Source organism: Somniosus microcephalus, chromosome 28 (genome assembly GCF_052327205.1).
Source record: "Somniosus microcephalus isolate GS21.2 chromosome 28, FLI_Smic_1.0, whole genome shotgun sequence".
In the NCBI taxonomy this organism is placed as follows: domain Eukaryota; kingdom Metazoa; phylum Chordata; class Chondrichthyes; order Squaliformes; family Somniosidae; genus Somniosus; species Somniosus microcephalus.
Genome location: NC_141014.1, coordinates 42,230,609 through 42,251,887, shown reverse-complemented (window position 1 = coordinate 42,251,887; position 21,279 = coordinate 42,230,609). Strand labels below are relative to the sequence as shown.

The following is a 21,279-nucleotide window of genomic DNA, read 5'->3' as shown; positions in this document are numbered from 1 at the left end:
CCCCCTCTCTTGTAGGACTTTCTACATGCTGGCTCAAAAAGCTCTCCTGGATGCACTTTAAGAATTCTACACCCTCTGAGCCTTTCACACTCTGACTATCCCAGTTAATATTGGGGAAGTTGAAATCCCCCATTATTATTACCCTATTATTTGCACATTTCTCTGAGATTTGCCTACATATCTGTTCCTCTATCTCCCCCTGACTGTTTGGAGGCCTATAGTACACTCCCAGCAAAGTGCTTGCCCCCTTTTTGTTTTTAAGCTCCACCCATATGGCCTCATTGGAGGACCCTGCTAATATATCATCCCTCCTTACTGCAGTAATTGACTCCTTAATTAATATTGCGACACCCCCTCCTCTTATACCTCCCCCTCTGTCTCGCCTGAAGATTCTGTACCCCGGAATATTGAGCTGCCAGTCTTGCCCTTCCCTCAACCATGTCTCCGTGATAGCAACAATATCATACTCCCATGTGTTTATCAACACCTTCAGTTCATCCACCTTATTCGCAAGACTCCTTGCATTAAAATAGATGCCATCCAGCCTTGCCCTTATATATTTGCCCTGTCTACCAAGCTGACTTGTTTTTTTCTCTATAATTGGCAGCACATCCCCCCCTATTTCAGCTCCCCTCTGTATCCCATCCCCCTGCCAAGTGATCAGATCATACCATTTGTATCTTAAAAACCTGTTACATCTCCAACTTTTTCCAGTTCTGACGAAGGGTCATCGACCTGAAACGTTAACTCTGTTTCTCTCTCCACAGATGCTGCCTGACCTGCTGAGTATTTCCAGCATTTTCTGTTTTTATTTCAGATTTCTAGCATCCGCATTATTTTGATTTTGTATTAGGGCTGAATTGTTGGTCCTGACACAGTGACTGAGATCTGGCGTTAGACACGTCACAGAATGACTCCGACAGAACTGCTCTGCTCCATCTTGATAGTTAAGGTATGATTTCTTAAGACACTTTAGAAGTAAAGGCCGATTAGTTAGATGAACAGTTAGATGAACTTCCGACATTCGTCATTGCAACAGTTACACGTTCCCCTGACCAATCCCGAGTCGTGCTGCTAGTTGAAGGGCTCAGTTCCGTTCTTGTCAGTTTACAGTCAGTCCATGTTCTGACCAGAAGTCAGATCACTGTGAAATCCAAACCGTTCAGCACTTCTTGGAAGAAAATTACCCGTAAAAATGTTGTTTTTCGCTGTGTTCCTGGTTGGTGAGTATTGGCTCTCCATCAATAACTATCAGTGGGTTATCGGTGAACCTCTGGTGTTACTGAAAGGTAAGCGGCAGTCAGAAGCTGAGACTATGGAGAAGAAACACTCGAAGTGCCATGGGGCACTTGTTAAGCCACCGGACATAATGTAGAGCTTCTTTTGACACCAGCAGACTGGTTGGTAGATATATCTGTCAGTAAATGGAACAGATCACTGGCTCTCGGCATTGGGCATTGACTTCTGAGGGACGTCTCATCCTAGAAACAAGCAGTAATGTTTGGCAAGAGGCACTCCTCCCAACAAGTGTTGCAGTCAATGAGATGTAGAGGAGAACGGTGAAGCAGCTACAGGTATCGAGCCCAGTGTGAAATCGTGGTTTGATTTCCAACGAGAGGGAATAATCTCGCACTATCGGTAGGGTCCACCAGAATAGCAGCACACTGGTTGAGGATAAGAGAAGCGGGAAGTTAATGTTGAATGTTAAATGTATTTGAGGGTTTTTGTGATAATAATCCAGCGGGTGGTTGTTGAATTGTGAGAGATGAAGATGGTTGTTGAATTGTGAGAGATGAAGATGGTTGTTGAATTGTGAGAGATGAAGGTGGTTGTTGAATTGTGAGAGATGTAGATGGTTGTTGAATTGTGAGAGATGAAGGTGGTTGTTGAATTGTGAGAGATGAAGATGGTTGTTGAATTGTGAGAGATGAAGGTGGTTGTTGAATTGTGAGAGATGAAGGTGGTTGTTGAATTGTGAGAGATGAAGATGGTTGTTGAATTGTGAGAGATGAAGGTGGTTGTTGAATTGTGAGAGATGTAGATGGTTGTTGAATTGTGAGAGATGAAGGTGGTTGTTGAATTGTGAGAGATGAAGATGGTTGTTGAATTGTGAGAGATGAAGGTGGTTGTTGAATTGTGAGAGATGAAGATGGTTGTTGAATTGTGAGAGATGAAGATGGTTGTTGAATTGTGAGAGATGAAGATGGTTGTTGAATTGTGAAAGATGAAGATGGTTGTTGAATTGTGAGAGATGAAGGTGGTTGTTGAATTGTGAGAGATGAAGATGGTTGTTGAATTGTGAGAGATGAAGGTGGTTGTTGAATTGTGAGAGATGAAGGTGGTTGTTGAATTGTGAGAGATGAAGGTGGTTGTTGAATTGTGAGAGATGAAGGTGGTTGTTGAATTGTGAGAGATGTAGGTGGTTGTTGAATTGTGAGAGATGTAGATGGTTGTTGAATTGTGAGAGATGAAGATGGTTGTTGAATTGTGAGAGATGAAGGTGGTTGTTGAATTGTGAGAGATGTAGGCGGTTGTTGAATTGTGAGAGATGAAGGTGGTTGTTGAATTGTGAGAGATGAAGATGGTTGTTGAATTGTGAGAGATGAAGATGGTTGTTGAATTGTGAGAGATGAAGATGGTTGTTGAATTGTGAGAGATGTAGATGGTTGTTGAATTGTGAGAGATGAAGGTGGTTGTTGAATTGTGAGAGATGAAGATGGTTGTTGAATTGTGAGAGATGAAGATGGTTGTTGAATTGTGAGAGATGAAGGCGGTTGTTGAATTGTGAGAGATGAAGGTGGTTGTTGAATTGTGAGAGATGAAGGTGGTTGTTGAATTGTGAGAGATGAAGGTGGTTGTTGAATTGTGAGAGATGAAGGTGGTTGTTGAATTGTGAGAGATGAAGGTGGTTGTTGAATTGTGAGAGATGTAGATGGTTGTTGAATTGTGAGAGATGAAGGTGGTTGTTGAATTGTGAGAGATGAAGGTGGTTGTTGAATTGTGAGAGATGTAGATGGTTGTTGAATTGTGAGAGATGTAGATGGTTGTTGAATTGTGAGATGAAGATGGTTGTTGAATTGTGAGAGATGAAGGTGGTTGTTGAATTGTGAGAGATGAAGGTGGTTGCTGAATTGTGAGAGATGAAGATGGTTGTTGAATTGTGAGAGATGAAGGTGGTTGTTGAATTGTGAGAGATGAAGATGGTTGTTGAATTGTGAGAGATGTAGATGGTTGTTGAATTGTGAGAGATGTAGATGGTTGTTGAATTGTGAGAGATGAAGATGGTTGTTGAATTTTGAGAGATGAAGGTGGTTGTTGAATTGTGAGAGATGAAGATGGTTGTTGAATTGTGAGAGATGTAGATGGTTGTTGAATTGTGAGAGATGAAGGTGGTTGTTGAATTGTGAGAGATGAAGGTGGTTGTTGAATTGTGAGAGATGTAGATGGTTGTTGAATTGTGAGAGATGAAGGTGGTTGTTGAATTGTGAGAGATGAAGGTGGTTGTTGAATTGTGAGAGATGTAGATGGTTGTTGAATTGTGAGAGATGTAGATGGTTGTTGAATTGTGAGAGATGAAGGTGGTTGTTGAATTGTGAGAGATGAAGGTGGTTGTTGAATTGTGAGAGATGAAGGTGGTTGCTGAATTGTGAGAGATGAAGATGGTTGTTGAATTGTGAGAGATGAAGGTGGTTGTTGAATTGTGAGAGATGAAGATGGTTGTTGAATTGTGAGAGATGTAGATGGTTGTTGAATTGTGAGAGATGAAGGTGGTTGTTGAATTGTGAGAGATGAAGATGGTTGTTGAATTGTGAGAGATGTAGATGGTTGTTGAATTGTGAGAGATGAAGATGGTTGTTGAATTGTGAGAGATGAAGATGGTTGTTGAATTGTGAGAGATGAAGGTGGTTGTTGAATTGTGAGAGATGAAGGTGGTTGTTGAATTGTGAGAGATGAAGGTGGTTGTTGAATTGTGAGAGATGAAGGTGGTTGTTGAATTGTGAGAGATGAAGGTGGTTGTTGAATTGTGAGAGATGAAGGTGGTTGTTGAATTGTGAGAGATGAAGGTGGTTGTTGAATTGTGAGAGATGAAGGTGGTTGTTGAATTGTGAGAGATGAAGGTGGTTGTTGAATTGTGAGAGATGAAGGTGGTTGTTGAATTGTGAGAGATGAAGGTGGTTGTTGAATTGTGAGAGATGTAGGTGGTTGTTGAATTGTGAGATGAAGATGGTTGTTGAATTGTGAGAGATGAAGGTGGTTGTTGAATTGTGAGAGATGAAGGTAGTTGTTGAATTGTGAGATGAAGGTGGTTGTTGAATTGTGAGAGATGAAGGTGGTTGTTGAATTGTGAGAGATGAAGGTGGTTGTTGAATTGTGAGATGAAGATGGTTGTTGAATTGTGAGAGATGTAGATGGTTGTTGAATTGTGAGAGATGAAGGTGGTTGTTGAATTGTGAGAGATGAAGGTGGTTGTTGAATTGTGAGAGATGAAGGTGGTTGTTGAATTGTGAGAGATGAAGGTGGTTGTTGAATTGTGAGAGATGAAGGTGATTGCTGAATTGTGAGAGATGAAGGTGGTTGTTGAATTGTGAGAGATGAAGGTGGTTGTTGAATTGTGAGAGATGAAGGTGGTTGTTGAATTGTGAGAGATGAAGGTGATTGTTGAATTGTGAGAGATGAAGGTGGTTGTTGAATTGTGAGAGATGAAGGTGGTTGTTGAATTGTGAGAGATGAAGGTGGTTGTTGAATTGTGAGAGATGAAGGTGGTTGTTGAATTGAGAGAGATGTAGGTGGTTGTTGAATTGTGAGAGATGAAGGTGGTTGTTGAATTGTGAGAGATGAAGATGGTTGTTGAATTGTGAGAGATGAAGGTGGTTGTTGAATTGTGAGAGATGAAGGTGGTTGTTGAATTGTGAGATGAAGATGGTTGTTGAATTGTGAGAGATGAAGGTGGTTGTTGAATTGTGAGAGATGAAGGTGGTTGTTGAATTGTGAGAGATGAAGGTGGTTGTTGAATTGTGAGAGATGAAGGTGGTTGTTGAATTGTGAGATGAAGATGGTTGTTGAATTGTGAGAGATGAAGATGGTTGTTGAATTGTGAGAGATGAAGATGGTTGTTGAATTGTGAGAGATGAAGGTGGTTGTTGAATTGTGAGAGATGAAGGTGGTTGTTGAATTGTGAGAGATGAAGGTGGTTGTTGAATTGTGAGATGAAGATGGTTGTTGAATTGTGAGAGATGAAGATGGTTGTTGAATTGTGAGAGATGAAGGTGGTTGTTGAATTGTGAGAGATGTAGATGGTTGTTGAATTGTGAGAGATGAAGATGGTTGTTGAATTGTGAGAGATGAAGGTGGTTGTTGAATTGTGAGAGATGAAGGTGGTTGTTGAATTGTGAGAGATGAAGGTGGTTGTTGAATTGTGAGAGATGTAGATGGTTGTTGAATTGTGAGAGATGAAGGTGGTTGTTGAATTGTGAGAGATGAAGGTGGTTGTTGAATTGTGAGAGATGAAGGTGGTTGTTGAATTGTGAGAGATGAAGGTGGTTGTTGAATTGTGAGAGATGAAGGTGGTTGTTGAATTGTGAGAGATGAAGGTGGTTGTTGAATTGTGAGAGATGAAGGTGGTTGTTGAATTGTGAGAGATGAAGGTGGTTGTTGAATTGTGAGAGATGAAGGTGGTTGTTGAATTGTGAGAGATGAAGGTGGTTGTTGAATTGTGAGAGATGTAGATGGTTGTTGAATTGTGAGAGATGAAGATGGTTGTTGAATTGTGAGAGATGAAGGTGGTTGCTGAATTGTGAGAGATGAAGATAGTTGTTGAATTGTGAGAGATGAAGGTGGTTGTTGAATTGTGAGATGAAGATGGTTGTTGAATTGTGAGAGATGAAGGTGGTTGTTGAATTGTGAGAGATGAAGGTGGTTGTTGAATTGTGAGAGATGAAGGTGGTTGTTGAATTGTGAGAGATGAAGGTGGTTGTTGAATTGTGAGAGATGAAGATGGTTGTTGAATTGTGAGAGATGTAGATGGTTGTTGAATTGTGAGAGATGTAGATGGTTGTTGAATTATGAGAGATGAAGATGGTTGTTGAATTATGAGAGATGGAGGTGGTTGTTGAATTGTGAGAGATGTAGGTGGTTGAATTGTGAGAGATGTAGATGGTTGTTGAATTATGAGAGATGAAGGTGGTTGTTGAATTGTGAGAGATGTAGGTGGTTGAATTGTGAGAGATGTAGGTTGTTGAATTGTGAGAGATGTAGATGGTTGTTGAATTATGAGAGATGAAGGTGGTTGTTGAATTGTGAGAGATGAAGGTGGTTGAATTGTGAGAGATGTAGGTTGTTGAATTGTGAGAGATGAAGGTGGTTGTTGTGTAAAATTAGGCACAAGTAGAAACGTCGCATTTTGCATCATCATAATCTGGGCTCAACTCATTGACAAAATCTGAATTTTACAAAGTATCTAAATACTGGATATTTTTGACTCGGCATAACTCTTTCTGATTTAAATTGTTCAAATTATTTTCTATTACAGTTCATCTGGTTGGGTTCCAGCAGATCGCAGTGACAGGTCAGTTATCGAAACTAAAAAGCAGAAGCAACAGACTGACTCATTGACAGCAGCTCCTTGATTGCGGAGATATTTTTTGCTAAGTCCGCAGTTATAATAATAACCATTCCCGTTCACATTTTGTTTTGTTTTGTTTTGCGGTTATTTTTACTGCCAGTAATTCAATGCGCTCATTAGTTCGGTTTCACCAAGCGGTTGCATATTTTATTTCGTCGCAAATATCTGTGAAAAGAAATAGGAGCAGGAGTCGGCCATTCGGCCCCTCGAGCCTGCTCCGCCATTCAATAAGATCATGGCTGATCTTGGGCTCAAAGCCACTTCCCCACCCGCTCCCCATTACCCTTCACTCCCTTATCTTGCAAAAATCTGTCTATCTCCACCTTAAATGTATTTAATGACCCAGCCTCCACGGCTCTCTGGGGCAGAGAATTCCACAAACTTACGACCCCTGAGAGAAGAAATTCCTCCTCATCTCAGTTCTAAAAGGGCAACCCTTTATTCTGAAACTATGAGTTAATGGAGATCACCGGATTCTAACAGTACATATGGTTGGAAGCATAGACATTTCGGGACAGAATGAGACTATTGGAATATTATGTCTCAACGGTGCTAGGTACCATATATAATACTGTATTTATTTGCATTAATTAGTTCTTGAGAGGTGGGCAACACTGACAAGCCAGTGTTTAATAACCGTCCTTACTTGCCCTGAGGATAGTTGGTTGGAGTCACATGGAGGCCAGACTAGGTATGGTGGCAGATACACTTCCCTGCAGGATTTTAGTGAACTAGTTGGGTATTTACCATAATCCCACACCTTTCGTGATCGTTTTCTGCTTCTCGATTACCAGAATGGTGGGATTTGATCTGTGGGTCACCAGTCCAGCGCCTGGGGCACTAGGTTACTGCACTCAGTCTCGGGGTCTCTCCTTTTACAGTGGGTCAGACTGTGGCATTATACAGTCTCTTGTACCACACTTGGCCAATGTGGATCGAGTCTTGCTCCATTGCTCCTGATCTCATTGAATGACGGAGCAGGCTGGAGGGGCTGAATGGCCTCCTCCTGTTCCTATGTCTCATCACTGACCTCCCGTGTGTTCGGTATTTGTAAAGGACTTTCCTGAACCGATTGCCAGTTTGTACAATAACACCGGACCGGTGCACACAGTTGCTTCTCCTGATTGGCTCCAGGGTGAAACTCGCAGCTCTGGACCCGGGGCTCGGTTCAGCCGCGATGCCCGGGATTCCCGACAGTCTGGGGAGCGCCCGATGGGCAGAATCAATGCCCGATGGGCAGAATCAGTGCCTGATGGGCAGAATCAGCGCCCGATAGACAGAATCAGCACCCAATGAGCAGAATCAGCGCCCGATGGGCAGAATTAGCGCCCAATGAGCAGTATCAGCGCCCGATGGGCAGAATTAGCACCCAATGAGCAGAATCAGCGCCCAATGGGCAGAATTAGCGCCCAATGAGCAGTATCAGCGCCCGATGGGCAGAATTAGCACCCAATGAGCAGAATCAGCGCCCAATGGGCAGAATTAGTGCCCAATGAGCAGTATCAGCGCCCGATGAGCAGAATCAGCACCCAATGGGCAGAATCAGCGCCCAATGGGCAGAATCAGCGCCCGATGGGCAGAATTAGCACCCAATGGGCAGAATCAGTGCCTGATGGGCAGAATTAGCACCCAATGGGCAGAATCAGCACCCGATGGGCAGAATTAGCGCCCAATGGGCAGAATCAGTGCCCGATGGGCAGAATTAGTGCCCAATGAGCAGAATCAGTGCCCGATGGGCAGAATTAGCGCCCAATGAGCAGAATCAGCGCCCAATGGGCAGATTCAGCGCCCGATGGGCATAATTAGCACCCAATGAGCAGAATCAGTGCCCAATGGGCAGATTCAGCGCCCGATGGGCATAATTAGCGCCCAATGGGCAGAATCAGTGCCCGATGGGCAGAATTAGCGCCCAATGAGCAGAATCAGTGCCTGATGGGCAGAATCAGCGCTTGATGGGCAGAATCAGTGCCTGATGGGCAGAATCAGCGCCCGATGGGTAGAATCAGTGCCTGATGGGCAGAATCAGCACCCAATGGGCAGAATCAGTGCCTGATGGGCAGAATCAGCACCTGATGGGCAGAATCAGCACCCAATGGACAGCGCCTGGGCAGTGAAGGGGATGGGATACCCCGCCGCTGTCCGATCAGAGCGTATCAACCAGGATTGAGAATGGAGTCACTAAAACCGGTTCTGTTCACACCACAGGTGAAGGGGGTCCAATCTGCCGCAGGGGAAGTGTCATTGTCTAACCTGTTTGTTTCAGGTGGCCCGTCAGCACCGACACTGAGTCTGGAGCCCCCGTCAGGCCGTGTGAAGGCCGGAGACACTGTCACATTTACATGTACAGCCCCCGGGCCCGAACCTGCAGTCAAATTCCATTTGTATCAAGTTGGAAAGCAGCAAATGATGAACAGTTCGGGAAATAGCCTCAAGTGCGTGTTCCAGTTCAAAGTGATGAGCAGCTTGGACGGAGGGACGTACTTTTGTGTGTATGACACTGAGCACTTTGCATCAGTAGGTTACAGTAATGATGTGAGTGTAACTGTGAGAGGTGAGTGAGATTCATATTTCTGTCCCTTTGTTTGTGTCTTGAACCCTGCGACAGGGACTGGACCGAGTCTCCCCGATCAGTGACTGCGGGGTGAGGTCTGCTGGAGATTTCCTACTCCCTCTGCCCCCTCCCGTAACTCCTGTATATCCATGGTACATTCCTGTACATCCCATGGCATATTCCTGTATATTCTATGGTACCATTGACCAGAAATTTAACTGGACCAGCCACATAAATACTGTGGCAACAAGAGCAGGTCAGAGACTAGGGAGTGTCTCACCTCTTGACTCCCCAAAGCCTTTCCACCATCTACAAGGCACAAGTAAGGAGTGTGATGGAATACCCTCCACTTGCCTGGATGAGTGCAGCTCCAACAACACTCAAGAAGCTCGACACCATCCAAGACAAAGCAACCCGCTTGATTGGCACCCCATCCACCACCTTAAACATTCACGCCCTCCACCACCGGCGCACCATGGCTGCAGTGTGTACCATCTACAAGATGCACTGCAGCAACTCGCCAAGGCTTCTTCAACAGCACCTCCCAAACCCATGACCTCTTCCACTTAGAAGGACAAGGGCAGCAGGCCCATGGGAACATCACCACCTCCAAGTTCCCCTCCAAGTCACACACCATCCTGACTTGGAAATATATCACCGTTCCTTCATTGTCACTGGGTCAAAATCCTGGAACTTCCTCCCTAGCAGCACTGTGGGAGCACCTTCACCACACGGACTGCAGCGGTTAAAGAAGGCAGCTCACCACCACCTTCTCAAGGGCAATTAGAGGATGGGCAATGAATGCTGGCCTTGCCAGCGATGCCCACATCCCATGAATGAATTTAAAAAAAAATCCTGTGCATTCCATGGTATATTCCTGTACATTTTTGTACATTCCATGGTATATTACTGTATACTATTGTAAACAAAAAGAAGATAAATCAAAATTGAAAATACCCAACTAGTAGAGAGCCATTTTCAGTGATTTGAGAAGGGATCTAGCACAGGTGGACTGGAAACAAAGATTGGCCAGGAAAACAGTAAATGAGCAATGGCAGGCCTTCAGGGCGGAGATAGTTTGGGTACAAACCAAGCATAGTCCCATAATGAGGAAAGATGGGGCATCCAAAGCCAGAGCTCCCTGGATGACAAAGGAAACAGAGATTAAAATAAAACAGAAAAGGGAGGTTTATGACAAATGTCAGGTACAGAATATAATAGAAAACCAGACAGAATACAGAGAGTACAAGGGATATAAGAAGGGCAAAGAGAGAGAATGAGGAAAGATTAGCGGGTAACACAAAATCTTTCATAAACATATAAAAAGCAAAATGATAATTAAAGGAATGGTGGGACTGATTAGGGACAAGAAAGGGAATCTTCTTATGGAGGCAGAGGACATGACTAAGGTACTGAATGAGTACTTTGCATCTGCAGTCACAAAAGAGGATGAAGTTAAATTGGAGTAGAGGAGGGAGTAGAGATATTGGATAGGATAAAAATAGATAGAAAGGAGGGCTAAATATGTTGGTATGACTCAAAGTTAACAAGTCACCTGGTCCAGGTGGGATGCATCCCAGGTTGCTGAGGGAAGCTCGGGTGGAGACAGCAGAAACTCTGCCACAATCTTTCAATCCTCCTTGGATAGGGAATGGTGCCAGAGACTGGAGGATTGCAAATGTTACACTCCTGTTCAAAATAGGAAAGAGGGATAAACCTGACATCTACTGACTAGTCAGTCTAACATCAGTGGTGGGACAACTACTAGAGACCATTGTCAAAGACAAAATTAATTATCACTTGGAGAAGCATAAGCAACAGTTAAAGGCAAATCATGTCTGGCTGAACTGATTGAGTTATTTGATGAAGTAACAGAGAGGGTTGATGAGGGTAGTGGGGTAGATGTGTCTATGGACTTTCAAAAGGTATTTCATGAAGTGCCACATAACAGGTTTATTCGGAAATAAAAGCACATGATATTAAAGGGACGGGGGTAACTTGGGTACATAATTGACTCAGGGATAGGAGGCAGAGAGTAGTGGTGAACAGATGTTTTTCTGACTAGAGAGAAGTATGCAGTGAGATCCCCAGGGGTCAGTATTAGGACCATTGCTTTTCTTGTTACATATAAATGACCTGGAATTGGGTATAGGTAGTACAAATTCAAAGTTTGTGGATGATAAACCTTGGCAACGTAGTAAATAGTGAGCAGGATAGTAGCAGACTTCAGGAGGACATAGACTGGTGAAATGGGCAGACACATGGCAGATACAATTTAATCCAGATAACTTTGGGAAAAAGAACATGGAGAGGCAGGATAATCAAAATGGTCCTATTTTGAGGGGAATGCAAGAGCAGAGGGACCTGGGGGTGCATATTCACAAATCTTTGAAGGTGGCAGGGCAAGTCGATAAGGTGGTTAGGAGTGGAATACTTGGCTTTGTAAATAGGGGAATTGAATAGAAAAAGAAGGAAGTTATGGTAAACCTTTTCAAATCACTGGTTAGGCCTCAGCTGGAGTATAGTGTACAATTTTGGACACCACACTTTAGAAAGAATGTCATGGCCTTGCAGAGGGTGCAGAAGAGGTTTACCAGGATGATACCAGGGATGAGGAACTTCAGTTATGTGGAGAGATTGCAGAAGGTGGGATTGTTCTCCTTAGAGCAGAGAAGTTTAATGGGAGACCTAACAGGAGTATTCAAAATTCAGAGGGTTTTGAAAGAGCAAGTAGGGGGAACTGTTTCTGCTGGCAAGTGGGTCGGTAACCAGAGGTCATAGATTTAAAATAATTGGCAAAAGAACTAGAGGGGAATTGAGAATAATTTTTTTCACACAGAGGATTGTTGTGATCTGGAACACTCTACATGAGAGAGTGGTGGAAGCAGATTCCATAGGAACTTTCAGAAGGCAATTGGACATGTACTTGAAAAGGACTAATATGCAGGGTTATGGGAAAAGGGCTGGGGTGTGGCACTAAATTGGAGAGCTCTTTCAAAGAGCTGACACAGGCATGATGGGCCGAATGGTCTCCTTCTGTACTGTAAGAACATAAGAACATAAGAAACAGGAGCAGGAGTAGGGCAATCAGTCCTTTGAGCCTGCTCCACCATTCAATAAGATCCTGGCTGATCCAATCTTGGCCTCAACTCCACTTTCCCGCTCTCTCCCCACACCCCTTGACTCCCTTGTAGTTCAAATGTCTGTCAATCTCCACCTTGAATATATTCACTGACTCCGCCTCCACAGCTCTCCGGGGTAGAGAATTCCAAAGATTCACGACCCCCTGAGAGAAGAGATTTCTCCTCATCTCCGTCTTAAATGGGCGACCCCTTATTCTGAAACTATGCCCCCTAGTTCTAGATACACCCACTAGGGAAAACATCCTCTCGGCATCTACCTTGTCAATCCCCCTCAGAATCTTATATCTTTCAATAAGATCACCTCTCATTCTTCTAAACTCCAATGAGTATAGGCTCAACCTGCTCAACCTTTCGTCATACGTCAATATACTGCCTTCAATGCAAGTATATCCTTCCTTAAATATGGAGACCAAAACTGTATGCACTACTCCAGGTGTGGTCTCACCAGCGCCCTGTAAAGTTGCATCAAAACTTCCCTACTTTTATACTCCATACCCCTTGCAATAAAGGTCAACATTCCATTAGCCTTCCTAATTACTTGCTGTACCTGCATGCTAACTTTTTGTGTTTCATGTACGAGGACCCCCAGATCGCTTTGTACCGCAGCATTTTGTAGTCTCTCTCCATTTAAATAATAATTTGCTTTTTCATTCTTCCTTCCAAAGTGGATAACTTCACATTTTCCCACATTATACTCCATCTGCCAAATTTTTGCCCACTCACTGAACCTCTCTATCAGAGGGTGGTGAACCTGTGGAATTCTCTACCACAGAAGGCTGTGGAGGCCAAGTCACTGAATATATTTAAGAAGGAGATAGATTTCTAGACACAAAAGGCATCAAGTTGTATGGGGAGAGAGCGGGAATATGGTATTGAGATAGAGGATCAGCCATGATCATACTGAATGGTGGAGCAGGCTTGAAGGGCCGAATGGCCGACTCCTGCTCCTATTTTTCCATGTTTCCATGTTTCTATCTATATCCCTTTGCAGACTCTTTGGCCTAGAAATTCACTATGGCCCCGCCAGCTGGCTAGCGCCCAAAAGTTAGCGCTGGGCGCGGAGCCAGTTGCGACCGTCAGATATTCAGTTTTTGCGCCCCAAGTCGGAACCGGGCGCTATTCCAGGGTGTGGCCGCCCTCGCTTGGGGCGCTGAAACTGAATTTCAGCGCTATAGGCGCCGCTGCGCCACCCGCTGCGGAGCGGCAGGCTGCGGTACTGCAGGCCTCCTCCTTCTCTTAAGGGGGAGGTGCCTGCAACGGGGAGATCGCCGCTGGATAGTGCCGGCAAATGCGCCCGGCACCACGGAGAAGTGCCGGGTTTGCGGAAAGCAGCCGGCAATGCCACGGGGGGGGGGGGGCGGTGGAGGAGGCCGGGGAAGGAGGTGCGGGCAGGCGGCCGCCGAAAAAGCGGCCGGCCGCACCGCCACCTTAAAGCGCCCCACTAAGGCTACAGTACGGCCCCGTTTTCTGGTCGCTGTTTGCGGCCGCTGCGGAAGAGGCGGCCGCAACTAAATATGGGGATCGGGCCGGTATCGGGGCGGAACCGGGCACTGCGCACACCGATGACGTCATCGGTGCCGGCGCAGCGCTAACGGCTACTGCCGCCATTACCGCTGTGCTGAATATCAGCGCAAACTCCTGTATTGGCGCAGAAGCCCTCTTTAGGCGGTAACTGTCCGCAAAGCTGGCAGCGCCTTAATGAATTTCTAGGCCTTTGTGTCCTCCTCACAACTTGCTAACCCACCTATCTTTGTATCATCAGCAAATCTGGCTACAGTACACTCGGTCCCTTCTATGATTCTATATTCCAAGGTATATTATTGTATATCCCATGGTATATCCTTGTATATCCCTCCAAACCCGTTCTAACCGACTGTTGTTGGATATTTCACAATCCATATGAAATGATTCAAACTTGTCGCAACTTTTATTTCCCACAATCTCTTGGTTCCAGGTTCTGCTGCAGTTCCCAAGCCCAAACTGTGCGTGACTCCTTCATCAGGCAGTGCAGCAGTAGGAGATACTGTTAGATTTACATGTACAGCACCCGGACCGGACCCACCCACACATTTTGTGTTGTACAAAGACACCGAGAATCCGCGACTCACACAGGCAGCAGGAAATAGTTCTGTTACAGCCTTCGAGATCAAAGGTGTAACCGTCTCAGATTCGGGAAGTTACTTCTGTGGGTATCGGACCAATCAGACTGTGCAGTCACTGTACAGCGGCCGTGTGCAGGTAACTGTGACAGGTGAGTGGCCTTGCTATCTTTGGCCTCCTACACTGTTCCAATGAAGCCCAGCGTAAGCTCGAGGAACAGCACCTCATCTTTTGATCAGGCACTTTACAGCCTTCCGGACTCAACATTGAGTTCAACAATTTCAGACCATAACAACTGTTTCCTTTTTGCGGACAGCAATTGTTGCTAATGATTCTGCTGTTGCCACTTACACCTCCTGTAGACCCATCTTTTGTTTTTTTACTTATTCCAATACCATCTCCATTTGCCTTGCACCATCATCCCTTTTGTCATTTAATCTCTCCTGCCTTCCATCCTATCACAGACCTTCCCTTTTATTCTTTCCTCCCCTCTCCCTTTCTCAGCCTCTGTACTTGCTTAAAACCTGTTACATCTCTAACTTCTTCCAGTTCTGATGAAATCTTCGACCTGAAACGTTAACCCTGTTTCTCTCTCCACTGAGCTGCCTGACCAGCTTTTCGTGCTTTTATTTCAGATTTCCACAGTATTTTGCTTTTGTCTTTCCAAGGTGGCTCACTGAGTTTATCCTATATATATTTTCACCTCGGATTGGTGGAATGATGAGATGGGAGTTATGCTGAACCTTTATAAAGCGCTGGTTCAGCCACAACTGGAGTATTGCGTCCAGTTCTGGTCACCACACTTTAGGAAGGATGTGAAGGCCCTTGAGAGGGTGCAGAGGAGATTTACCAGAATGGTTCTGGGGATGGGGGATCTTAGCTACAAGGACAGGTTGGAGAAGCTGGATTTGTTTTCATTAGAGCAAAGGAGGTTGAGGGGTGATTTGATAGAGGTGTACAAGATTATGACGGGTTTGGATAGGCTAGACGGGGAAAGGCTGTTCCCACTAGTTGATGGTACAAGTACTAGGGGACACAGATTTAAGGTTTTCGGCAAGAGATACAGGGGGGATGTGAGGGGAAACTTTTTTATGCAGCGAATGGTGATGACCTGGAATTCATTGCCGTCAGAAGTGGTGGAAGCGGAGACACTCAATGGCTCCCTTCCGTCTGCCAACTGACTGGTCAATAACCTGATGAGTTTGCTACAATCTCTGACATACCAGATTCAGAACTGCCCACCAAATACCAGAACTGCCCACAGTTCACTGCTAATTCGCCAGCGCCCCTGTTAGAGTCCACAGAGGAGGAGCAGGGAGCTCTGAGCTCTGAGATATGCTGAGCACCGTTTCTCCATAAATCAACGTCACCAAATACAGATGAACTGGTCACTCATCTTCCTCGCTGTCTGTGGGATCTCACTCTGTACCTTTCCTGCACAATAACAATGACTACACCACAAAAGCGACCTGTTGCTTGTAAATGGGTTTAGGATGTTCTGAGGTCGCGGTAAGGCGCCAGAGAAATGGAAAAAAGTCCATTCCTTTTGCTGTCAGATGTTTGAAATCGCAGGAATCTCAAAACAACCCACGCAGATCGCATTCCAGATGAAATAATTTCAGAGAGCGAGCATTTTATCTGGATCTTGCTGCCTTGTCCTGAAAGTTAATCACATCCTCATTTCCCACATTAGGATTGCTTTGGCCCATGGCGGTGGGTTGTCGCCTGGGGATTGTGCTCCTCCTACACCTGGTGGTGCTGTCTGTGTGGTGCTGGAGACCCGGCGATCGGGAACACCTGAAGATGGACGGGATAGAAGTGAAGATGGACGGGATAGAAGTGAAGATGGACGAGATAGAAATGAAGATGGATGGACCGACATCAACTGAACCAAATTAACTTGAAACTGAGTGTACTCTTTTGATTGGCGCACTCTAAATCAATTAAACTGTAACTAATAAAACATTAATGCAACTTAACAAATTAAATTAAAATTTGATTGGCCGGGGTGATGATGCACTCCAGTCCCCGCAGCACCCACCGGTCGCGGAAGGCCTCGAGCGTGCCAGCGGACACTGCGTGCTCCATCTCCAGGGCCACCCGGGCGCGAACATTGCTGCGGAAGAGAGGCAGGCAGTCGGGCCGAATGACCCCCTCGAGTGGACCAGTTGATGGCCTTTTTGGCCAGGCCCAGGAGCAGTCCTACGAGGAGGTCCTCCGATCTGCCCACTCCCCTCCGCACCGGGTGACCAAAGATCAGGAGTGTGGGACTGAAGTGCAGCCAAAAATCGAGGAGCGGCCCTTTCAAATAATGGAAGAGGGGCTGCAACCTCTCACACTCCGCATAAACATGGAACACGGACTCCGCCAGGCCGCAGAAAAGGCAGGCGGCCTGGGAGTCCGTGAGAAACTGAGTGTACTCTTTTGATTGGACCAAAAACAAATTATCTGTAAATTAAACAAACTTCAAATGGAACTTAAACAAATCAAATTAAAATCATGTTGTCTGAATTTATTATGCACTCCAGTCCCCGCGGCGCCCACCGGTCGCGGAAGGCCTCGAGTGTGCCGGCGGACACCGCGTGCTCCATCTCCAGGGTCACCCGAGCGCGAACATGGTCGCGGAAGAGAGGCAGGCAATCTGGCTGAACGACCCCCTCGACCGCCCGCTGCCTGGACCAATTAATGGCTTTCTTAGCCAGGCCCAGGAGCAGTCCTACGAGGAGGTCCTCCGATCTGCCCGCTCCCCTCCGCACCGGGTGACCATAGATCAAGAGCGTGGGACTGAAGTGCAGCCAAAAATCGAGGAGTGGCCCCCTCAAATAATGGAAGAGGGGCTGCAACCTCTCACACTTGGTATAAACATGGAACACGGACTCCGCCAGACTGCAGAAAAGGCAGGCGGCCTGGGAGTCCATGAGAAACTGAGTGTAACATGAAAAACAAAACTAATCATTAAATCTCTTTATGTGATTCTTCACTCTGCTAGCACTTGACAATTTAACACCATGTGGAAGTAAAATAAGCAATAAAAACATTGTTATAAAACAAGTTAATTCATTGCAATGTTTGTTCACAGTAATAAGGCTAATCATTTTACTAAGCAAGACGGCTCCTATTTTTAGTGTTGACATTCTGTCCTTCAGTTATGGAGGCAAGAGACAGGCTTAACCGTCCAACCACAGCTGACAATCTCCAGAGGGCTGTGAATACCTAGCCTTTGAGAATATTCAAGGCTGAGATCGATAGATTTTTGGACTCTAGGGGAATCGAGGGATATGGAAATCGGGCGGGAAAGTGGAGTTGAGGTGGATGATCAGCCATGATCTTATTGAATGGCGGAGCAGGCTCGAAGGGCGGTACGGCTTACTCCTGCTCCTATTTCTTATGTTCTTATATTTCAGAGCAATACCCAATGTTAGAACCTTGTCAATAACACCTTGAATACAACTGCTAACTTGGCCCTAACTAGGAACATAAGAATGGAGTAACAGCTGGAATTGAGATACTGAGATATAAGTTTTGGGTGTGCCTCTGATGATCAACACTGTTGACTGATAATATAAGACCAAGTATTTATCGTAATTCTCAATGTTTAACCGTGCCATGTTATTAGTTGTGTTATAGATGGTATTAAATAAAACTACGTTAGTAACTGCATCTTTGTATTTTACTTCATCTGTGACAAATGGGTAATAAGAAGAATGAGAGGTGATCTTATTGAAACATATAAGATACTGAGGGGGCTCAACAGGGTAGATGCAGAGAGGATGTTTCCCCTCGTGGGGAGATCTAGAACTTGGGGGCATAGTTTCAGAATAAAGGGTCGCCCTTTTACAACTGAGATGAGGAGGAATTTCTTCTCTCAGAGGATCGTAAATCTATGGAATTCTCTGCCCCAGAGAGCCGTGGAGGCTGGGTCATTAAATACATTTAAGGTGGAGATAGACAGATTTTTGCAAGGTAAGGGAGTGAAGGGTTATGGGGAACGGGCAGGGAAGTGGCTTTGAGCCCGAGATCAGCCATGATCTTATTGAATGGCGGAGCAGGCTCGAAGGGCCAAGTGGCCTATTCCTGCTCCTATTTCTTAGGTTCTTATGTAATAAGAGGGTTACAGTTCACTCAGTAAGTACCACCGTAATTCAGAGTGTTGGGTTGTCTAGGATTAGTATAATTTGGACTGCGTTCGGTGAAAGGGTCCAAAATTGAGCTAATTTGGGTATCTTATGAACATTGGACATGAATGGGAGATTGCAGTCCAGTTTACGTGTGCATGACTTCAATAAAAGGAAAATCGTGAAAAGGGGTGAATAACGCGTGGCTGATCCGGTCCCACACCAACAGGTCCAACTACTTCATGCTCACTTTTACCGAGACCAGCTTTTTAGTTCCAGATTTTTTAAACTGAAGTCAAATTCTCAAACTGCCATGGTAGGATTTGAAGTCACGTTCTGTGGATTATTAGTCTAATAACATAGCCACTAAGCTACAGCACCCATTAAATCATTATAAAAATAAATTATTGTGTGAATAAGGCACTACAGAAATGAAAATGTTTTAATTCGAAACTTTCTTAACCAACTGGGGAAGAAAGAGCTTCCTTACCACAATTGCAGTAGCCAGCAGTACACTGGGGGAGTTATATAGGGTTACACAGTATTCACAGCACAGAAACAGGCCATTCGGCCCAACAGGTCCATGCTGATGTTTATGCTCCACATGAGCCTCCTCCCACCCTTCCTCATCTCACCCCATCAACATATCCTTCTATTCCTTATACAAAAGCAAAATACTGCGGATGCTGGAAAACTGAAATAAAAACAGAGAAAGCTGGAAATACTCAGCAGGTCAGGCAGCATCTGTGGAGAGAGAAACAGAGTTAATGTTTCAGGTTGATGACCCTTCGTCAGAACTCAAAATGTCATCGACCTGAAATGTTAACTCTGTTTCTCTCTCCATGGATGTGACTGACCTGCTGAGTATTTCCAGCATTTTCTGTTTTTATTACTTCTGTTTCTCTCAGGTGTTTATCTAGCTTCCCCTTAAATGCATCTATGATATTCAACTCAACTACTCCTTTTGGTAGTGAGTTCCACATTCAAACCACTCTCTGGGTAAATTTCTCTCCCTTCCCCTTGCCCACCAGGCCAATCTTCCCTAAACTTGCCCTAGCCCTGAATTCACGTCTTTCTTCAGTTGATCTCCTATCACCCCTCTGATGCCCTCTCTGAGCTCATCTTGTCCATGAGACCCTACTCCTGCTCCCTCAACTCTATTCCCACCAAACTGCTGACCACCCAACTTGTTCCATCTCCCTTTTTAAATATAGGAATCACATTAGTTGTCCGCCAGTCCTCTGGCACTATTCCCTTTACTAATGAATTTTTATATATGTAACAGTGACTCTGCTATCTCTTCCTTAACTTCTTTTAATATGCATGGACGTAATCCACCCGGACATGGGGTTTTATCCTCTCTGAGTTTGATTAGTTTATCAATTATCTGTAACTTAAATGTCTTTATATCTTTTTTGATCACTTCTTCCAATGTCATGTCCACCTTGTTAGTCTCCTTGGTAAATACTGAGGCAAAGTAACTGTTCAATATTTCTACCATTTCACTGTCATTACCTGTGAGTTTATTGTTTGTATCTCTTAGTGGCCCGATCCCTATCCTGATGTTTCTTTTGTTATTTATGTGTCTGTAGAATACTTTACTTTTTAAAATATTCCTTGATAATTTAATTTCATAGTTTCTCTTTGCCTTCCTAATTGTTTTTTTTACTTCTTTCCTAACCTTTTTGTATTCCTGTTTGTCATCCTCTCCTTCATAGTCTATGTACTTAGTGTATGCCCTTTTCTTTAGTTTCAGTTTTGAGTCATTATCTGTACATTAGTCTTCACGTACTTTTCCTATTTTAGAAATATATTTCTTTTAAATGGGCAAGGTCATTGGCCTTTATTGTTCAGTACTCCAAGGAAGTTGTATACAATACTATGTTGCTTCATTTCCCATCCTACAACTGGGATTAATGGAATTGTCACAGTGTTTAGATAGGATTTGTAAATAGCATATAGTGTGACTAATCAACTTGAAATTATTTGGCTCGTTGAAATGAGACAATGGTGCACTATCATATTATCATTTTAAACATTCATACAATATACAACTTATTTTCTGCATAGCATTGTTATCATGCAATATGCATTGCATATTTTCCTGTTTCTACTTCAGAAATTCTATCCTGTCTGTCAGAATGTTAATCCAGATGTAATCCTGGATTCACATTCTTTAAGCACAAATCCAGAGGCTGAAGCAAGTCACCATGAATACATTCTCTGCGCCTCTGCGGAAGTGGAAATAATCTGTCCCAAGAAAGATGTTAGTCATTGCTTTATTGCAAACTTTGTTCCATAGGTACGCAGGAGAAAGGCTGCATGGCTTCTCGTGAAGTTGCAAACTAAATGTAATCAAATGCTATGGTTTACAGTCAATGCTGATCTTCATAGAATAAATGTACTTTATTCACTGTCACATTTCAGGATTCTGCTTATGCCACCACAGGGGAATCTTGCTGTAATTCATGTTACAGCTGCTACTATTAAAAGCAACTTTTGGTTGGGGGGGGGTTATATTCACAAAACATCAGATCTAGGAAATGTAGGTAAGGATTCAGATGATGGAACTGAAACCAGACAATGGAAGTTGGTTTAGAGATTCCAGTGAATTAAGTATCAACAACTCAGCTGCAAAATAGCTCCAGTTTCTCCATTGTCCGCTTATAGTCTAATGCAAGGGGGATGGAGTATAAAATTTGGGAAGTCTTGCTACAACTGTACAGGACGTTGGTGAGACCGCACCTG

General features: G+C 44.4%; 1 protein-coding gene across 1 annotated transcript; it reads left to right on the top strand.

Moving 5' to 3' along the window:
* Nucleotides 1-1,081: 1,081 nt before the first annotated feature.
* LOC147099672 (alpha-1B-glycoprotein-like) lies at nucleotides 1,082-18,074 on the top strand. The gene is made up of 5 exons (XM_085969036.1): nucleotides 1,082-1,223; nucleotides 6,530-6,565; nucleotides 8,886-9,173; nucleotides 14,271-14,567; nucleotides 16,110-18,074. Exons 1-5 carry the CDS (start codon nucleotides 1,196-1,198, stop codon nucleotides 16,313-16,315), a joined length of 855 nt encoding a protein of 284 aa, XP_085825162.1. The 5' UTR covers nucleotides 1,082-1,195; the 3' UTR covers nucleotides 16,316-18,074.
* The last annotated feature ends 3,205 nt before the right edge of the window (nucleotides 18,075-21,279 follow it).